This window comes from Eriocheir sinensis, chromosome 10 (genome assembly GCF_024679095.1).
Source record: "Eriocheir sinensis breed Jianghai 21 chromosome 10, ASM2467909v1, whole genome shotgun sequence".
NCBI lineage: Eukaryota > Metazoa > Arthropoda > Malacostraca > Decapoda > Varunidae > Eriocheir > Eriocheir sinensis.
The window spans coordinates 11,843,449-11,864,241 of NC_066518.1; the positions used below are offsets into that span (position 1 = coordinate 11,843,449).

At 37.4% G+C, this 20,793-nt stretch overlaps 2 protein-coding genes and 1 long non-coding RNA gene across 8 annotated transcripts in view; 1 reads left to right on the plus strand and 2 right to left on the minus strand.

The window, feature by feature from the left end:
- Positions 1–2,590: 2,590 nt before the first annotated feature.
- On the plus strand, positions 2,591–19,974 carry LOC126996599 (uncharacterized). The gene is made up of 3 exons (XR_007751288.1): positions 2,591–4,216; positions 13,252–13,302; positions 19,358–19,974. It is a non-coding gene; the product is annotated as an uncharacterized LOC126996599 (long non-coding RNA).
- Positions 4,589–15,245, minus strand: LOC126996598 (di-N-acetylchitobiase-like). Of its 6 annotated transcripts, none has more exons than XM_050857210.1 (8): positions 15,104–15,245; positions 12,127–12,536; positions 11,078–11,222; positions 9,327–9,535; positions 8,539–8,681; positions 7,818–7,947; positions 6,976–7,137; positions 4,589–5,814 (listed from the first exon to the last, which is right to left on the minus strand). In XM_050857210.1, exons 2-8 carry the CDS (start codon positions 12,364–12,366, stop codon positions 5,632–5,634), a joined length of 1,212 nt encoding a protein of 403 aa, XP_050713167.1. In that variant the 5' UTR covers positions 12,367–12,536; positions 15,104–15,245; the 3' UTR covers positions 4,589–5,631. The 6 variants fall into 6 exon arrangements, with proteins under 6 accessions (XP_050713167.1, XP_050713166.1, XP_050713171.1 ...); XM_050857209.1 differs by having other exon boundaries at positions 14,993–15,156; XM_050857214.1 differs by lacking the exon at positions 15,104–15,245 and adding an exon at positions 14,980–15,001.
- LOC126996596 (phosphatidate phosphatase LPIN1-like) overlaps positions 17,316–20,793 on the minus strand; it is a 68,162-nt gene continuing 64,684 nt past the window's right edge. Inside the window, exon 18 of the mRNA XM_050857207.1 lies at positions 17,316–20,562. The gene's annotated coding sequence lies outside the window, so the exon portion shown is untranslated. The remainder of the gene's footprint in view (positions 20,563–20,793) is intronic.

Here is a 20,793-nt window from a genome sequence, read left to right on the forward strand (position 1 = left end):
AGAAATACTAAACAGTGATCATATTCACAATCAGTACATTATGTGTATGAATTGCAGCATGATATATTAGACAGTGAAGGAAGAACAGTTTTGTATTAGCCTGAAAAGTGGATGGGGTCTGTACTGCTAACACCCTGGAGGGACTAAAACATAGACATGGAGGTTATGGGTTGTGTACCTTTTATGCTTGATGATATATATAGTAAGATCGAATTAACATGTGACAAATATACTTCATTTCATTCCATCTGTCCACTCGCGAACGTAGATGTGGCACCTGCACGTTGTTAGTTTGTGATTGCGTGAAGATCAGCTTTATATTTTCAGTGATATATCTGAATGTTTGTGTATACAAAAGAAAACTCATCTTTTTATATGAATCGCAAACATGGCAAGCACACAAAAGAACAATTTCTATATCAAATAGTATTGTCTGATCATACTCAAACGCTTCATAGCCTTTCAGATACCCATATTTCACGTCATTCAGGTACATAAAGTGATATCTGACTTTGCAAGTGTCTTTACATAAGGAATTTTGATGTGTTGCATGTAAACAGCATGGGTAGCCTAATATTCTAAATAGCTTAGCATTGCATTCAACAGTTATTATTTACTATTTCATGTTATTTTGATTATTAATCATTATTTACATGCAGCATATTATTTAGATATCCTTTATATGCACTTGCATAATTATTGTAATTATTTACTATTTCATGTTATTTCGGTTATTAATCATTATTTACATGCAGTAAATTATTTAGATATCCTTTATATGCACTTGCAGAGCCAGTTGTCTTTTAAAATACCTGAAATAGGCTATCAATCAATGAATTTGAAAAACATATATCGTTCGAGCATGATGTGACTATGTTATTTGATACAAGCTTGTCTTTTCATGTGCTTGTATGTTAGATTATTGATGCAAATGACTGAGTTGTTTTTTTGTATGTATAAATATTCAAATATATTATTAAAAAATAATCTTGAATGTGCATCACAACAGTTCATTTTCACGTGTTCATGAACTAGAAATGCACAGGTGCCACATCCATCAAAATTCCCGCTTTGTTGGTGGACAGATGAAATGAAATAGACTATAGTAAAGAAACCTTACCTCTTATAAGTTTAGCACAAATTAAATGTAGCTGGAAAAAATTTTGTATTCACCCTTTAAAATGATAATTATTTCACTAAAAGTTAAAAGGCATGTTATTTGGAGTGCTTTTTTCCGTATTCTTTTCTTGAGGGGTGCTCTCACTAGTTTCAACCATGTGGTGTGTTGGGTTGTGTTATCTGGGCTACTCAATACTTCTAATTAAGAAAATATTTAATTTTATGATGTAGATAGTATTATATTTAATATGCTTTTATAATAACACTTAAATTTTGAAGTTAGTGAATCAAAATAAGTAAATAATAGGATTGCAGTTAATCTAATTGCAGAAAATTTACTTTTAAGCTTCATTTGGATAAAACTATTGTCTTATTGGATATTGAATATATATATATATATATATATATATATATATATATATATATATATATATATATATATATATATATATATATAAATATATATATATATATATATATTGACATAATTTTCTTAATTTTGAGCACTAAAATTTGTCTTACTAATCAGACAAAAGTGAGTCCATATTGATTATAATTGATTATAATTAAGAGGACCAGCATTTTGATGAGTTTTTAACTGCATAGTGTATGAGGGATGGTTGAAGTTAGAGCATTCAGCATGACAAATGTTGCATCATGAAGATGTAGGCAAAAAGGAACATTGTGGCACATTGAAACTTTGTCGTATTTCTGTTATGCATGTAATATTACACACTAAACAAACACCTACTCGAAGGGAAATTTTGTAATACACAATTCAGGCAGCCTGGTGGTTATGGTAGTCATGTAGATACTTCAGCATATTGTGCCAGTATTTGTGCTCTAGGTACATTTTTTTTTCTATTTTATACTTAGAAGGAAACAAATACATTGAAGTGTTTAATGTATACATTCCTTTTCTATAAACCGAATCATTGAAGCCCTTCTATCCTAAATGTTTTGTTGTATGACTTCCACCTCTGATTCAGCTATGCACAGTGCAGAAGATTAGTGGACACCTAGGGGTGGTATTATGTTAGCAGATCCTCTGTTTGTTAGGAAACGGCAAATCAAATATCTACATTCAAGTCCATCATTATTCTACATACTGTTAAAAGAAGGCATGTGACCAAAGCATCTATCATCTATCTTTTCCTTGTGCATGCTAGCCATCCCCACAGCAAACAAGTTTAAAAGGAACATTCCCAAGCCCAATGTTGCTTTGAAGGGCTTCGAGAGTGGATTGTGCCTCTATTTCAGAACAAAAGCCTGATGGTCTCCTTTGTCCAGCCAGTTTTGCTTGGGCTTCCCCATTTTAATTTTTTTTTTTTTTTTTTTTTTTTTTTTTTTTTCATATCCGGACTATCCAGGCTAGGGTTTGAACTTGTACCCATGGAATTATTTTTTTTATCATTTATTTTTTTATTCATTTATTTATTTATTTATTTATTTATTTATTTATTTATTTTTTTTTTTTCTGCTTGTAGTGCCAGTAGGCTGTCTCGAGGGCCTCTTCGACAGCCCCAGCCCGTTAGTGTCACAGGCAAATTTTGTTTATAGTGGCATGATAACCATTACACCACAAAAGAGTGAGGTTTATTCCGAGGAGGGTGTATGCAAATAAAGGGGTGTAGAGCAGCTAGAGACCGCGGGGCAGATGATGCATGTAGCTGCTTGACTTGCCCTAACATCCTATTTCCCAATTGAACATGTGGCAGGGACTTTGGGAAGCCCACGAGTGACAGTGACTTCACCATTCTTACACTGCAGTCGTCTGGAAATTACCCCATATGCAGCCTTGAAACATTACTTTCTACTGAATTAATTATGCTTCAGTGACCTCTGCAGGCAATAAAATTACAAAGGAAATTATCTTTGGGGGAAAAAAATAATGGCCGAATCAAGTTGAGACTGTTGGATAAGAAGAGAAAAAAAAAAAAGTAGCCATGCCCAGATGGAATGTGCAGATCTAGAGTGTCTGTTAGAGGTGCATCATTAGGTGGCTGCCTTGCGTGATAAAGTGCCATGTAGCCCTGTGGTCCGTTTTATTATTATGTACTAGCCAGTAGTGTTGGAGGGGGCACAGTCTACTTGCTTTACACGTGGATCAATAATAATAGTAACTGTTGTCAGATGTTCAAAATAATTTTGGTTTGCTAATCCCCTCGAACTGTTGAAATTAACCTATGTTGATTAATTGACTGATGGTTTATTGTTGTAAAGCTACACGACAAAGAAGAGGAGGAACATGCCATCCCGGCCTCAAGGGCCAATACAAAGTGTGATCTGCAGCAATACAAGAAACATACGTATACAATATTTATATCACTATGCAGTGGAAAAATTAAGTTATCCAATTTCACCCAGATTTCGTAATGAGCCTTCCAGTAAAGGACGATTATAGCCTACGTTGACCGCAGATTTCGGTTTTATCGTTGGCCTATGAATATTGCGCGAAACTGCACTTACTGAACAAAACTTGATAAACAATATAATCGCTAGTAAAGTCAATTCATGAACTGCAAAAATGCATTTCATGATAAGATGTCAAAATCTCAATAATTGTAGTCACTCAATCAGTCAGTCACTTAGTCAGCCAGTCACTTAGTCAGCCAGTCACTCAGTCAGTCAATCAATCAGTCAGTCACTCAGCCAGCCAGTCGGTCCTAATTGTTCCACGAGTTCGAACACCAGCCGTTCCGAAGCCCAATCCAAACCAACCGAACCGTGCGTGCGCAGCACTTATACTTCCTTAATTTCTTGGTGAAATATACTTATTACTCATTTCATATTATTTTGGGCATAGATCTTACTACAAATAGATCATTCTACGGTTGAGAGTTTTCTGCTCACTTCGATGGTTGGGATGTTGGCAGACACAGACGCCATTATCAGCTTGTGACAGCAACCACCCTCAAGAAACAGCTGTCTGGCAAGAGGTCCCTTTCCCACACTCCAGTTACATCATTATATAGCAAAAACTCTTGAACATCCTTCGCATTTGGAGATGATCTAGAGGCCGTGGTTCCATGATCTACCTACCCAGGCCCCTGAATTACTGAAGAAGACAGCTACAGAAACAGGCGTGTTAGAATCCGTAAGTGGTATCAAATTAGATGGGTTCATATCACTTTTATAGTAGCTATCTCGTACAAGGGTATATATATTGGGTGTTATATTTTGGTGTCTCTATCATACTTGGTTCAGCACAGGTATTCACATGGTTGTTTCTTGTAATTATTGGTGTAATGTTAATTCCACATAGGATGAAAGGAGTTGAAGGTTGTGTGGGGTGGAAAAGTGCAACGTAGCTAGTATTGCATTTTATGGCTATTTTCAAGCTTGTTTTAATCTCTACACTCTTTCCTTTTTCACGTTAGGTTTATATATTAGTAGACTGCATCTTTGACAGCAGAAGAGCCGTTTGTTAAGTAAGAAACGAGATATCGATGTGTTAATAAAACCAATCTTTGCCATGCAACTTTTAATGGACAAAAAGTGAGATTATTTACTGATCAACTACAACATCTAGTGAAGTAGGAAACAAGATGTGGAAGGGCGCTTGAAGTAGATTTTTACCAACAAAATCCAACCTTAACCTAAAGTAACTTACCACTGCTGAGGAAAATAACCCATCGCCTCTAAAATAGTAATTCATCAACTATTACTGTTTACTGTGAGACAAGAGACAGAAGAGGAGCAGAACTTCATAATTACAGAAAAAAAAAATTACACAAAGTCCTTTTTGCACCTTGGGCACTTCTCACGTCTTGGTAGGGCAGATTCCATTCTGCTCGATATCTACTTTCAAATTAAAATCAGGTCACTGGGGTGTTTGATAACCATAAATGGTGGTTTTGGGGCAACAATTCAAAAATGAGTCAGAAGTGAAACGATAAGAAAGTTAACAAACAGTATAGGGAAATAAGAAACATCTTTCTCTCATGCCAGCAGTGCTGAAGTTGCCTTAACAGCACAGTTTGTATTTGTAAAATTTTATTAAAATGTTTTCTATAAATTATCTTTATACTGTATGTGTGTAATACATACTTAAAATTTATATTTTATATCAACAAAGAAGGAAGCGTAGTTTTAGCTGATAAACAGACTCTTTAATATGTAATATCATTTTAGAGATTTTCATTAAGACAACATTTTTTTATGCCTCCATAGTGCAGTGGTTATGCAGCATGCCTAGCTATGAATCTGCAGGCCAGGGTTTGAATCCCGGCCGGGCAGTTGGCGTGTGGCTCACTCAGCTGTTCACCCTTCCTTTCGGGCTGGTCGATGAATAGGTACCTGGGGAAACTTGGAGAAGGTAAACTATGATAACCTAGATGTCACAATGACCTTGTGTCCCAGAGTAATTGGTTCTTATCCACCACAGGCTCAAGGGCCAATGTGACAGATGATCAATGAGGCCAAGTGCAGCTATGGCATATGCCCCCAACTTTACCTAAAAACAGATCTATATCTAAGAATCACAGTAGCAAATGCAAATAAGAAGTCACATTAAGGTAGTATACCCCACATTCGTTCTCGTTGCAACTTTCCACTTGCCGTGTCAGAGTAGTCGAGAAAATTGGCTGTCCACATGCCAACACCTCTAAGGCCTGACATGATGGCAAGCATGTACTTGTATATGAGGCTGCTTTCATTGTCATACCACACCTGATGTTGCTGGCCATTAATGTCCTGCAAGAAGTAGGAGAAACTGTCAACAACCACAAGCAACACTGCTTTCCCTGTGTAGGCTAAATGTTACAGATGAAACTCTGAAAAAAAGTTCCATTGCACTTGAATATTAAAAATGCACACCATGATTGTAAGCAGGTAAAATGCTGCGACTCTCTACACAAGCAGACAAAACACCCAAGCAGAATATGTGCACCATTAAGGGTTAACTAGCGGGCACCCATGCAAATTGCACGGAATTGCACGGATTCTGCTCCATACATCGTGATTGGGTTTGTAGCGAAGCCCGCTTCAATACTCCCCCCTCAGCAAAAACGTCCCTTTCGCCCAAAATTGGAGAATAAATTACCGTTTTCACGTTAAATAGGGGCTATATCGCTTAACAAACATAAACTGAATAAACTTCAGCCAAATCCGCGGCAATAGGTCAAAATTTGGTGTTGCTACGATGGGTTTGAGTGCCTCAAATTTCACTGACAAACCCTCAGCCCTTAGCCTATTAATTTTCACGTTAAGTAGGGGCTATATCGCTTAACAAACATAAATTGAATAAACTTCGGCCAAATCCGTGACAATAGGTCAAAATTTGGTGTTGCTACGATGAGTTTAAGTGCCTAAATTTTTTTAAAAACTGAATAAACTTCGGCCAAATCCACGCCAATAGGTCAAAATTTGGTGTTCCTACAATGGGTTTAAGTGCCTCAAATTTCAAAGACGAGCTCTCAGCCCTTCGCGTATTTGTGTTATAGATCTTCATACTTCATCAGAATACTGCTAAAGTGTAAATTTATTGCATCCTAGGAATTTTGTTAATTTATTTATTTATTTATTTTTTTTTTTAATATACATTCAGTGCAGCTCATAGTCCCATTAACCTTTTTTTTTTTTTTTTTTTTTTTTAGGGAGCTCATTGGTGTTGCAAGCAAGTATTTAATTTATAATGAAGCTGTCTTTGCTTGGAGTACCTATGCTGCCCCAGAGCTATTGATCTTCATGATAGGTTTTACTGAAGCTCAGGTTGATATACAGTCATCAGGACAGCATGTGGGTTGCCTTCGGCAATGGCTATTTTTTACTATGGCTGAAAATTGTCTATCTTTTTCTCTATCTGTATTTAGGTGAACATATAGACAGATACAAAGGAATAGCATCTGTGCTTACCTTGTAATTATACCAAGGTGAAAGGGTGTTCCGGTCCCACTGGTAAGTTGCATTGTACTCATGGCGGGTGCTCAAAATATCACGGTAAGGATGCTGAGTCCCTGCAGCATCACTACAGTTGCAGCCTCTAAATGGAACTTCTTTGATGTAACAGGTATTATTCTGAAAAAGAAAAGAAATAACTGAAATTAAATTTGTTTTTGCTAGTATTCATGGTACTACATGCCAATCTTCATATGATTTCATGGGTTTACTGAAAAAAGTTCAAAACATATTGCTGTGGCTTGGTAAATAATTCATAATCAAAGCACAGTATTCATAATGAGCATGTTTGTGAAGTAGAGCTGAATATCATCGTTTTGGAAGCAACCTGCCAGGACCTACATCACACAGCAGGAAGCACAAGGCCCAGGGTTAAAGACCACGAAGGAGCAAGTGACCCTCCTGCTGCTACACAAACAAACCCAGCTTCATGCAAAAGGCAGTGAATCCTCTGGTTCTGCACAAAACCTCTATAATGGCCTGCCCCCATTAGCTCCTCGTATCATAGCTCAATGCATTTAAGAAATTATTTATGAAAATTACTACTTGATGTAAAATCCTCACGAAAACCACGTAACTTGTGTGGAAAAGGCACAGCACTTGATCAGCATATTTAGTTATCTGTCTCAACTTTTCAAGTTGAGGATATGAAATTTGTGGATGGAGGTAGTTTTTTAATATTACATAGAGAAGGAATTTTTTAAACATCATGATGAAACTGATGATTTAATATGAGTATTTAGGAAACGAATATAGAGTTAAAAGAGGGTTATCAACACAAGAATTTAAAATAACCTTACCTTATCCAAGTGAAGACAAGGATAGTTGTAGCCATACCAAGGGACTCCAAGGATCATTTTGGTGGAAGGGATGCCCAGCTCCAAGTAAGTCTGGATCCCTTGTGCAGCTTTGTAAATACCAGAATTTGCCCTGTTGAATTGGTATCTATGAAAATTACTACTAATATTTTTGAGTTCCTTTTTTTAATGCTAACTTCACTGGACCAGTTCACTACCTGTGGCTGCATGGTTTGCACTCACATTTCATTGCTATTTTTACAGTGTTTTTGATCCTTTCAGTGTTTACTATGTCCTTCCAAGATGCCAAATATTTGTTCTACCATTTATCTATTTATATCTCCAATGCCTTGCTCCCTCGCGTGAACTTCCCCCCAGGAGGTGGCTGCGGCAGAAATATCTCCAGCTCTCCCTGTTTTGGTACTCCGTCTCAACACATTTAATCCTGCTACTTCCAACTCTCTCGCTCCAATATTCACTCACCCTATTGATCCACTTCATAGGTGGTCTTCCCCTGACACCCCCTCCCTCAATCCTTCCCTCATACACTCTCTTCACGAATTCATTTTTAAGATAATCACCAGTTGCGTAAAAAGTACTGTAAGAATACTACTGGTTGTACAGAGCTACCCACCTTTCTCATCTAGGTAATGAATAATTAGTGAGCCACCTTTAAAATCCTGCACTAGCATCAGCATCAGAAAACACTCGTGTATCCACCTACCTTGCAGTGCAGGGACCAGTCAGAATCTGGCTCTGCTCGTCATAGGCCATAATGAAGATGACATCGCTATATTCAGCAATCTTTTTGTACTCATAGTATCGTCCATCAATCCCTTTGGCTGACCATGCAACATCAAACGACACCTGTGTTGGGAGATTACTGCAAATGATAATAGCCTTCTTGTGTTCATATACATACAGATAATCCTCCACCAACACTGTCATGGAGGTATTTCCACTTCTCTAAACACATGAGAAATATGAGAAATTGATGTGTTCGGGAAAATACTTTTTTCCCCCTCAAGACATTCCACCCAGGATTCGAACCTGGGCCCCTGAGACAGGAGATGGACACTCTAACATCGAGCCAGAGGGATCCACGTGGCTCAAGGCCTTTTGGAGTCTATTCATGATGTCTAAAATGGTCTATCCCTGCTTGCCAGGTTATTTTTATTGGAGACAGTCCTGAGTGGAGGAGGCTAAGGGGATGCCCACAAGGCTTGGAACTTAAGCTAGTTGATGGAACCTTGCCCTGAGGTGCTTTGGGAAGGGAAGGCAGACTGCATGAAGACTTGCTTGAAGGGACCCTTGGAATTAGCATTGTTGGATAGCTGAGGTGAATGTCCCCCATTGTATACTCCTATTGATTATTCTTAAGTATCACCCTTGTTATTCTTTTTATAGGAGAAGCATCTTGCAAGCTTTTTTTTATCATATTGTTTTCCCTCAGTCTGCCTCCTTCACCATACTTTTTTTTGTGTGTGTGTACAAATATGTACATACACTGACCTGTAAACCAGGAAGTGTTGAGTGGAAGGCATCTGCTGTCTCCTTCACCAAGCTTGTGAGGCCATACTGCTCAGGGGTAAATGGATCAAGGGCATCTTCATAATCAATATTGATACCATCCAGAAAGTACAGAATAATTTGACTTGTCTGTAGTTTAATCCATTCTTTGCGAGCTGTTTTGTTGCTTAGCTGATTTGTTGGAAAATTCCCTGGAGAAAAAAGTTTATAAAATAAGAAGTCATTTAGAGCAAAAGTGCTGTACACTTGCAGGACCAATTGGAATATGAACATGAAATTGAAGTAAAAATACAAGAAAGGGAAACTTGTTCAGTTCTTAGGTCAGTTGTTTCTGGTATAAGGGCAGATGAGGCAACAACCAGTGGCTGCAGCCCGCCTGATTGATGAAATGGCACACCTGTGAGTCAGGCCTGTCAACACCTGTGCCACACCACTACCTCACTCATGTAGTGCTCTTCATCACTTTTTTTTTATTTTTTTTTATTTTTTTTTTTATTTTTTTTTTTTACATCAGAGGATTCGGCTCAAGGGCAACAAGAAGGGTAAAAACCGCTACTCGCCGCTCCCACAAAAGTAAAAAGTAAAGAGTAGCCAAAAGAGACGTCAATTTTGGGTGGAGAGGTGTCTTGATACACTCTTCTTGAATGAGGTCAAGTCATAGGCAGGAGGAAATACAGACAAAGGAAGACTGTTCCAGAGTTTACCAGTGAAGGGGATGAAAGACTGGAGATGCTGGTTAACTCTTGCATATGGGGTTTGGATAGTATAGGGATGAGCATGAATAGAAAGTCGTGTGCAGCGGGGCCACAAGAGGGGGGGACTCATGCAGTTAGCAAGTTCAGAAGAGCAGTCAGCATGAAAATATCGATAGAAGATAGAAAGAGAAGCAACATGGCAGTGGAATTTAAGAGGTAGAAGACTATCAGTAAGAGGAGGAGAGCTGATGAGACAAAGAGCCTTAGACTCCACTCTGTCCAAGAGAGCTGTGTGAGTGGAGCCCCCCACACGTGAGATGCATACTCCATACGAAGGCGGACAAGGCCCCTATATATGGAAACCATCTGTGCTGGGGAGAAGAACTGGCGGAGACGATACAGAACGCCCAACCTCGAGGAAGCTGATTTAGTAAGAGAGGAGATGTGAAGTTTCCAGTTGAGATTTTGAGCTAATGAGAGACCGAGGATATTTAGTGTTGAAGAAGGTGACAGCTGAGTGCTGTCGAAGAATAGGGGATAGATGTTTGGAAGATTGTGTCGAGTTGATAGGTGGAGAAACTGGGTTTTTGAGGCATTGAAGGACACAAGGTTCCTTTGACCCCAATCGGAAATGATAGCAAGGTCTGAGGTTATGGCTGTTTCCTAAAAACTTAAGTAAAGTTTGCATTAATCAAGCATTTTTAAATTCATATTATTTCATGTTTTTCTTTGAATTTCACAAATTAGGGGAACTGCAAACTATTGATTTGGAAATTATCATCTAGGAGTCTAGATGTTGGAAAGTGAAAGGTTATTTTGCATGCAAACAAAGAGCATGTCAAGCAAGGTGAGTGTTAGAGGTCTCCAAGATAAAAAAAAAAAGTTATATATCATCATTTTACATTTGGGAATTTGAGTATATAATCATTAATATTCCATAAAATTTTCATTTAAGATATTATTAAACCAAATTGGTAAAGTATTTAAGTTTTTTGTCACTTAGATTGTCATGAAGGTTCATACATTAAACAGCCTTACCCAACTTGACCACCCGAACACCATGCTGATGGGCGTGACACACCAGATCAGTATCATAAAAGTTGGCGAGAGCCACAGTCGTTAGCTTGGACCAGTTGAACTTTCCCCACACTGAGGCATTACACTTCACCACAAATGCAAATACCTGGGTAAAATAAATGACCTCATATAGTATACTTGCACTGAATAGTTCCTGGCATGTTGTAACAGAGATGAGTCGGCAAAAAAAAATTCACTACTAATATGCACAGTGAGCCCTTGAGTAAGACATCTTGTTGATGCCATATGGTCACCAATAAACTATAATTTTGCAGAACCAAAGGTACTGAATTACTAAACATTCCTCTTTCATTGCATTAACATTGACAAATGCATAAACCTTTGGAAAACAATCTCAAGGACTAACAAAATAGTCTTATTTATGAACTGATGTCGGGTCACATTGAAGGTCTTTTTAGACACTTTAACAGGCTTTCCTGATTATTTTTTCATGGGCTAGTTCACAACTGGCAAGGCATCAGGCAAGACCTTCATCCAATGCTCCACACTTCATTGAGACACACCTGTCACTTATACATTATCTACTTATCATTACAGGCTATAGCAGCCTGGAAAAGATTAAGGCTACTTCCCATTATCACCTGAATAAAATAACAGGAAGTAGCATTTTCAATCACAGTATGTCAAAAATATGCATTAACACTCTTTCCCACTGACTGACCAATTAAGTCATTTATAACTAAATTGATTTCTAACAAAAATTCATGGTGTGGCTCAGTTAATTTACTGAATTAATTACCAGACAAGCCGTTTTTTCTCATTGTGCTCTTAGACATGCAGTGGCAGGGTCACATTTCACCACTGGATTTTATAAATTCAGTATTTTGCCACCAGATCCAAAGTCATGAATCCAGAACTTGATAAACTGTGTTTGCATAAAAGCAAATAGGTTCCTTAGTGAATATTTTCTTGCAAACTATTAGTGTATCACTACCATTACTGTACTTTGTTAGATTTTTAAACAGGTAGATATGACATATTTACCATACCTCTTTTTTCTCTGATTTCTTGATATAGTTGAGGACATGAGGTGCTGTGGCATTTTCATTCATGGCTTGTGCGAGAGGTAAACAGAGAAGCTTATCTTTACAGGGACAAGGGCTAGCAAGCTTTTCAACATAATGAGTTGCAGGAAGTTTTTTTAACTCTGCCAGAGGAGAGCCATTGGTTCGTACGGTTCTACTGAAGAGAACCAAAATTATTGCAATGATAATATTATAACTTTTCATTCTTGTAGAGCTGTTCCTTTTTTTCCTTATGGGTCAGTGCCTTGTCAGCCACATGTAGTATTTTATGAATTTGCTTCTAAGCACATGTGCAGAACAAAATGGGAAGACAGTCTTCTGATGAATAGGCAGCAGGTGTTGTAATTGCACAGTGCAGTAAGCAGCAGGAGTTTCTGAAAGTATAAGGATTGTGTTCATACTTATAAATGTACATGCATTTAGACATAGTTAAGTGAAACTTTGAGTAATACACATAATATATATATATTTTTTCCGAACAAGCATATTATAATTACACACGTGTATTATGTGGTGGGATAGTAATGGGTTTTAAAGTTAACATTGGATTACATCCTTTTTCTTGATATAACATCAAGTAAGGCTAAGTTTTTGAGACACTGTTTCTCATAGTGTCTTGTTATTCATATACCTTTTTATTTTTATATAGTGTATTGCCTAATTTTATAGCTGATTGTAATTAAAGAGAAGATTGAACAGTAGACGTCAAAAAATCTGGTTTGTTGTAAAGTAAATAAGGCATTGAATTCAAGTCCAGCCAATGTATAAAAATAATAAGTTACATGACAATACTTTACTGGGTCCTAATGAAAAAAAAAATATGATTGCAGGTTAATAGTAACCTTTTGCATCTGAGACCCACATCCCATCTGATCATTGTTAGGTGAACTACTTGTGAACATTTCTTCAATCTGCTCATACTGCTTAGCTGCTTAGCAGATACTATACTTTCATCATCCCTTAAAGGGCATAATTTTCATACTAGACCCAAAATATAGTTCTTATTTTAGCAATCAAACCAGCTATTGCAGTTTGTTATTAAAATGTTTTGAGCATTCTTTAATTTCTTTTATTTGACTCCTGTTTCAGACTGGTGTAGTGGGCCCCATGTTCCTGCCATGGCAGGTCTGGTGCTAGTAAGTGAGTAAAACACAATATTTCATAGTTAGAAATAGACAGCTTGCAGCTTCTTACTCCTCTCAAGAAACTGTATAGTCTATTGTCACAGCTTCTATAAAATGAGAGTAGAGAAGTGAGAATCTTGTCAAGGGTGGAAAGCTATCTGCTGTATGCATGGATCTGAAAGAAAATTGGATAGGATATAGAAGGGAGCTTCATGGGACGTTACGTAGACAGAGGAGTCAATCGTGTTACACTGGACCATTGAAGGTGGGAGCTTATTCCATTCTCGCACTACAACGTTGGTGAAGAAATTTTTGGTGCAGTCTGAATTTACTTGTCTACATTTGAGTTTTATGCCATTGTTCCTCGTTCGCAAAGTGTCATTGATCATAAACAATTTTGTTCTGTCTACATTCGTGAAACCATTAAGTATTTTAAAACATTCGATCAGTTTTCCTCGGAGGCGGCGTTTCTCAAGAGAGAATATGTTAAGGGTGGAAAGCCTTTCTTCGTAAGATTTATTGCACAAGGAAGGGATCATTTTTGTTGCCCAACATTGAACACCTTCTAATTTAGCAATGTCCTTTGCATGGTGGGGAGACCGAAACTGTACCGCATATTCCAAGTGGGGTCTGACTAAACTTTTGTAGAGCGGAAGTATTACATCTTTATTCTTGAATAAAAAGTTTCTTTTAATGAAGCCCAACATTCTGTTCGCTTTATTTGCTGCATCGATGCATTGATGTGAGAATTTGAGGTTTGACGCGATTTTGACCCCCAGGTCCTTAACGCATTGAACGCTTGTGAGTTTAACGCCACCAATTTCGTAATCAAACTTCTTTATTTCTTGTTCCAACTTGAAGGACCTGGCACTTGTCTACGTTAAAGGGCATCTCCCATCTATCCGACCAAGCTGAAAGAGAGAGAGAGAGAGACGACCAAGCTGAGAGAGAGAGAGAGAGAGAGAGAGAGAGAGAGAGAGAGAGAGAGAAATTACATATGAACTCCATAATGACAGTATTGTGAGGTGATGAAGTATGCATGTCCCAGGAATGAAAGACAGTTCGGTCAGTTCCTACATCCCACTGATTTTTTTTTTTTTTTTTTCCAATCAGGTATGATGTTGGTATATCCATATTTAGTCAGCTCTCACAAATTGCCTTTTTTGTTACATTCCAGTTCATAATTATTACCCCCTAGACTGAAAACTGTACCCCAATCTATGAGACCAGACATTACACTCAATAGAAAAGGACTAACAGCACCATAACACCACTTTAACACCACCGTTGGCTATTCATGAAGGACAAAACAGTATTTCCCTTGCTAGTTGTAATGCAGTGACAAGATAACACCCCGATCAAAACTCCCATGCAGATCTTAACCAGACATGATATACAACAGATAGGGCTATGGATTAACAGCACCATAACACCACATTTAGCTATTCACAAAAGGTAGAACAATATTTCCCTAGTTGTAATGCAGTGACAAAGAAAACCTCTCAAAACTCACGTACAGCTTTTAACCAGACATGACATACAATAGATAGGACTAATAAGGATTAACAGGACCATAATACCGCTATAACACCACATTTAGCTATTCACGAAGGGCAGAACAATATTTCCCTAGTATGAGGTGACAAGAAAACACCTCGTTCAAAACTCGCTTGCAGCTTTTAAATGAATGCACCTCCTCTACTCACTGGACCCGTACTGGAGTAGTGAGCTTCCTGTAATGCACCTGTACCGCCACACCGAGCAGTTGTCTTATACTTAATAATAATAATAATAATAATGCACAATAGCGCCGTAACGGTTATCAGGAAGTGGTGGTCAAGCCGCGATAACTTTCATGATTTTCCCATATATTTTCGTTGCTTGTTGGATATAAACTCCTCTCCTATTGTTCTTAAGGCTGCCCCGGTCCTCCCCTGTACATAAACTAGTATTGTCATGTGTGTATGTGTGCATGAAGGGATGATAAATATAGAGGGAAGGTTTGATCATTGCCGGCCATATCTTATCACTTTACAAGGACAATAGTGTACGATAATCTGAGGCCGTATACGATTGGTGTTTACTAGTTTCATATATATATTTTTTTTATCTGCTATGTGATTGACAAGTTACTAAGTAGTAGAAAATAGTGTGTTTACGATGTATGGTAAAGTTGGTATATGTCCGATTGTAGATATGGTAAATTTCAAAGGGTAACCATATACTCAGACTTGGCAACTGTGTGTATGTATGTGTGTGTGTGTGTGTGTGTGTTCCTTCCACAACATAATTATATATCATTCATCTCTCTCTCTCTCTCTCTCTCTCTCTCTCTCTCTCTCTCATTGCAGTAGTTTCTTCAGTGTATGTGTGTGTGTGTGTGTGTGTGTGTGTGTGTGTGTGTGTGTGTGTGTGTGTGTGTGTGTGTGTGTGTGAGAGAGAGAGAGAGAGAGATGAATGATATTTGATTATGTAGTGGAAGGAACACACACACACACACACAATACACATCTCATTGCAGTAGTTTCTTCAGTGAGGGAGATAGAGAGAAAGAGAATGGTTGTAAAGATATAGACATGCTAACTATAACTAATCTAGATAGGTAGATAAATGGGAAAAAAATAACCTCTAGGTGATATATGGTAGATAATGGAACTATATATAGAAGAGGACAATTAAAGGAGGAAGATTTATCCACAAAACTAGTAGCTATACTATATAGATAGCTGGCAGAAGTTTTTGGTAATGGTAAGGAGTTAATAACTGTAATGGAGCTCATGGTTAGGGAAACAAACAATAGTAAGAATAATGGATAGAGGTATTAATAATGACATAGGTAGTAGGGGTAGTAATATAGGACGTACAGCTGGATATAGAGGGTGGATAAGTAATGGGAAAACTGAGGATATAGTAGGATTTATGTAGCTTGGTAGGGGTGTTGGTAAATGGGGGTTTGGGGTTGTTGGAGTGGTGGAACTTATAGATAGATATATTAAGGGTTAGTGGAGGTTGAGGGGATGTACAGGTGGAAAACAGGTGGGAAGTGGAATAGTACTAGACAGGTTAACAGGTGGTGGGAAGTGGAATAGTACTAGACAGGTTAACAGGTGGAGTATAGACAGGGTGGTAGAACCGATAGATAGATGAAAGGTTAGTGGAGGTTGAGATGAATAAGGGGTGAGTTGAGAGTGGGAAGAGTAGATAGGCAGAAGGTGGAGTAGTACAGGTGGAAGGTGGAATAGACAGTGGGCAGGTGGAAGAGTACTACATGTGAAATACAGGTGGGCAGATGGAATAATACTAGACAGGTTGACAGGTGGAATATAGACAGGGTGGTGGAACTAATAGACAAATTAAGAGTGAGTGGATGCAGAGATAAGGGGAGGATTGATATGGGGAATAGTAGACAGAGTTAGTTGGTTGCAGGGCTTGGTGGATAGGGGATGACAGGTGGTGGAGTGGCCGGGTAGGAAGTTTTTGTAGGGTTTGAGTTGATGGTGGGACTGTTGAATATGAGTGGAGGTGAAATGTATATGCAGGGAGATGGAGTATGTAGAGGAACTGGTAGGTTGGGAGAGAGGGGGGCAAATATTGTACAAAGGCTGATATTTCCATCAACTCATTTCAGTGATATTCGGATCTAGAACCATATGTTCTATTTTTTTTTTTTTTTTTTTTTTTTTCCCCGCCTACGGCGCCAGTATGCTTTTTTAGTGGGGCCTGATGGTCAACCCCAGCCCATTATGGTAAAGGCAAGAGTTTATAGTGGTGCCATCTTGCTTGGCTCATGCTGCTCCCTGGAGCTCATCTTTGATACCCTTTAAGAGAGAGAATCTAGAGTCCGGGTTGATCAGTGGTCTTCAGGACAGCACGTGGGCAATCTTGGCAACTCAGCAGCGACTGAAAAATTGCCAGTTTGTTTGTATTGGCAGGTGAGACACGAACCTGTGTCCTCCTTTATGTAGCGCCAGCACGCTGACCACTCAGCGATCACCTCCCCTGGTGCATGAAGTTATGGAAAGTAAACTATTATCACATTCACATTTTATTGTGAGCACATCACATAACAAAAGACAAGACAATGTCATAGTTCACATGTCAAAAACCTGTGACTTCATCAAACTTTTAATGAATGTATCATAATAGCAGGCTGGCAATAAATTAAAACCAACAGTGTAAGTAGCTATGCTAGATAACCAAAGGAACATTGTGTTGTATTACACTATAACATCACTGCAAAATACTAAATGTATAGATTGTGCACTTCCATTATACAGGGTTAACATATGATATAGTTCCTTTTATGTTGACTAGAAAGATGGATGTGCATAGTGCATACCTTTATAAGGGAACTGGATTATAATAATTTCTAAGAAAGATTATATATTTTGTTCCATATATTCTCCAGGGAATATTGCTGCAAGAGCTATTTATTGGTTACTGTTGTAGAAAAAGCTGCAGATGGCTAAGCTAGTGTATTAACATCTCAAAAGTCAGACCCTAAATGCCTGAGAGCATTACTTTTTATGTAAAAATACAATAGCACAAAGGACACATCAAGCTGAATACTATCATCAAATTAATGACTTAAAAAAAATGAGGAATGCAAATGGAACACTGTCCAAGTGGAAGTATGAAATAGAAAATCACTAATGGTATATTGTAGAGATCACACAGTAAGACATGCTGTAATACTACTGGAGTTTTGTTATGATAATAGGTACACTGTTGGTAAGCATTTTTTTATCCAGTAATTTTTAATTTGCAAATGCCATTCACTTCTAGACATGTAATGGTAACATAGTTCCTAGGGAATGTAGATTCATAAACAACTTCCCAAACTAGTGTCAATTTGTTGTTACGGCTGCATAACTCTGCACCGCACACAGCAGTTATTCATGTTACACAAATTCATGATCATATTAAGTTATGAGGTTTGCCACAATCAATAAATGTGAAAATTAATCAATAAATTAATTTGAGAAGTGCCTGATACAAGCAAGAAATAAGACGCACACAACATATGCAACAAAGTTCCACATTGAAAAATAAATGTTCATGGAGTGAGTAGTTCTTACAAAATACACAAATATTAAACATAATATTTGCTTAACTATGGTCTAAGCAATATCTCAGAATACCAATGTCATTCAAGGAACTCATCTATTAAATCTAAGCTTACAGTTCTCCCATTTAGGGTATCACCCTCCCACACACCGGTGTCTTTTCCTCTGCCCACACCATAGTGCCATATGACCTTTGATGTCTGGCATATTATCATTTTCTTATTCACTCATGTTTATCAGATGAGGAACATTTAAGCATTCATTCCTGAGAGGATGACTGACTATGGAGTTTCACCTTCCTGACTCAATGTATACACCCCAAACATTTTGTCCAGCTGAACAATAATTGATTCAACCACCTTCCCATCACATCTCCATTCTTTTTTATTAGTATTTCTTCCAAATTGAATATATTAATGCCAATATTGACTAATGCAAATAAAACCAACACAATGTTTATGGGACTTTGTTGATAGTAATCAAAATTAAATGGAGAAAACAGAGGAATTATGTTCTCTTGAGTTTATGTTAGGTCTGTCATTTATATAAATGTTAAACAAGACTGTTTTGACAACTTTTCACTGAGGTACAGCTGATCCACAGTCAAATTTGAACACATACCTGGAGCCCCTGGCGATGAAAGTGTTACATGTAGAAGTAACATCTGCTGAGGCAGCACCTTTAAAATTACCATGCTTTCAAACTTTCCAACCACTTAAAATTTCACAGTGTAGGCAGACATTATCCCACCATATTTCACAAGTTTAGTGACAACACTTGAATTACAGAAAATTCATGTTTTGATGTGCAAGTAATTATGTAATAGCTTTAATGACAGGAATGAAAGCTAATACATTTTTTTTTCTTGAACCACAGCTGTATATCTAAAACTACAACAGGAACTAAAGGAATTGGTAACATATTTAAGAATTTTTTTACTAACAGCAATTTTTTTCAAAATGTTATTCGTATTTGAACCTAATCATAATTTTCACGAATTCCTAGATTGTATGGAGCACCTGGAGGCATTATTCAATAAATCACAGGTGACGGTATAACAAGGCTGCCCTGCACACCACTCGAGGAATTGAAGTTGCCTCCTAATGGATCACAGATGGTCAGTGTAATGTACAAACTATGGCTATCTTCTTAAGGTGAATATACGTAAGTCGTTTTAGCATGTATTATGCAGTGATCTACTCTTTCATAACTGTCTTTCATAAGTACAGAAAAAAACTCATTTTTTAATGTAAGACAAGAAGTAACAAATAGTAACCAAAAAGTATCTGAGAATTACAAAGATATGAGCCATGATTATGAAATATGAAATTAACAAACAAGTGATATGATATACACTACAAAAATAAATGATGATAATTCCCTGAATAGCACACTAAATGATATGCATAATTCTTATACTAAACCTAACAACAAAAATAACAAAAACCTTCATAAGTGTACACACTACTTATTTATCAGTCAGTTCAACAGTTACTGCAGAGCTTCTTTGGAGGTCAGTGATAAATAACTTACCCTTTTAACGATTATGACTATCAACTTTAATCCTTAATAACTTACTGAAACAGCAGAATGGCACATCAGTATAAAGTAAATGTGTAATGCCCACAAATCAAACAATTGTCACTTAACCACAGCACACCACTGGCTTACTTTTATCTCTACAAACAGGTTAGCTTGTTTGCATTTATATTCAGGTAGTTGTTCACCTTTTCACAACTACTAAAATATATAAATAGAAGTGTTAACATACATAACAATATGTTGCAGGGGTAGAGGCATTTAATGAAAATGAGCAGTGACTTTTACAGTTAACAATCTAAATATTCAAATATCAATTTGAAAAAACAAATTATTCAATTCAACCCTATAACTACTAGGTAATGTTTGAAATAACCGTGTCAACTTGTTCAACATGGCAGTAACCGTCATGCATGTAATCACATCCATTTATCACCATTCCCTGAGGCAGAGCAATTCAAGTATTTCAGACTGATAATCTACAGTGGCACGGTGCCATGTCCCAAATGTCTTTTTTTTTTTCTTCAGATTTTCAATTAGCCCAAACATTGAAGTTTTTAAGTGAGCAGAAAAAAAAATTGTAGAAAAGCAAAACTTATAAAACAGGTACACTTCTTAGAAAATTAAATATGTTGGAATGTACTTACATCCTTGGCCACCCCACACAATTCCTGGAAAGATACACAGAAAACTTGTTTTATTTAACATTTTCTGGTGTATAAATCCTAACCTCTACATCCTGTTGCCCCTCACTCTCAAACATTTCTAAGCCTGTTATCACTGTTGAGAGCTTAGAAACTTGGGATCATTACTAAATTCTGGTATGGCATCTTCCCCAGCCTCAAACTTAAGTCCTGTGTCTAGTTACTCTAGTACAGTTTCCTTGGACTTTTCCTTGTTCA

What these genes read in the sequence shown, in the direction of transcription:
- LOC126996598 (XM_050857210.1), bottom strand. Translation starts at nt 12,366, where the DNA reads ATGAAAAGTTATAATATTATCATTGCAATAATTTTGGTTCTCTTCAGT. An exon ending in AGAAATCAGAGAAAAAAGAG is followed by an intron (nt 11,223 to 12,126) that starts GTATGGTAAATA and finishes TATTTTACCCAG; the next exon opens with GTATTTGCATTTGTGGTGAA. An exon ending in CAACACTTCCTGGTTTACAG is followed by an intron (nt 8,682 to 9,326) that starts GTCAGTGTATGT and finishes CTCCCAACACAG; the next exon opens with GTGTCGTTTGATGTTGCATG.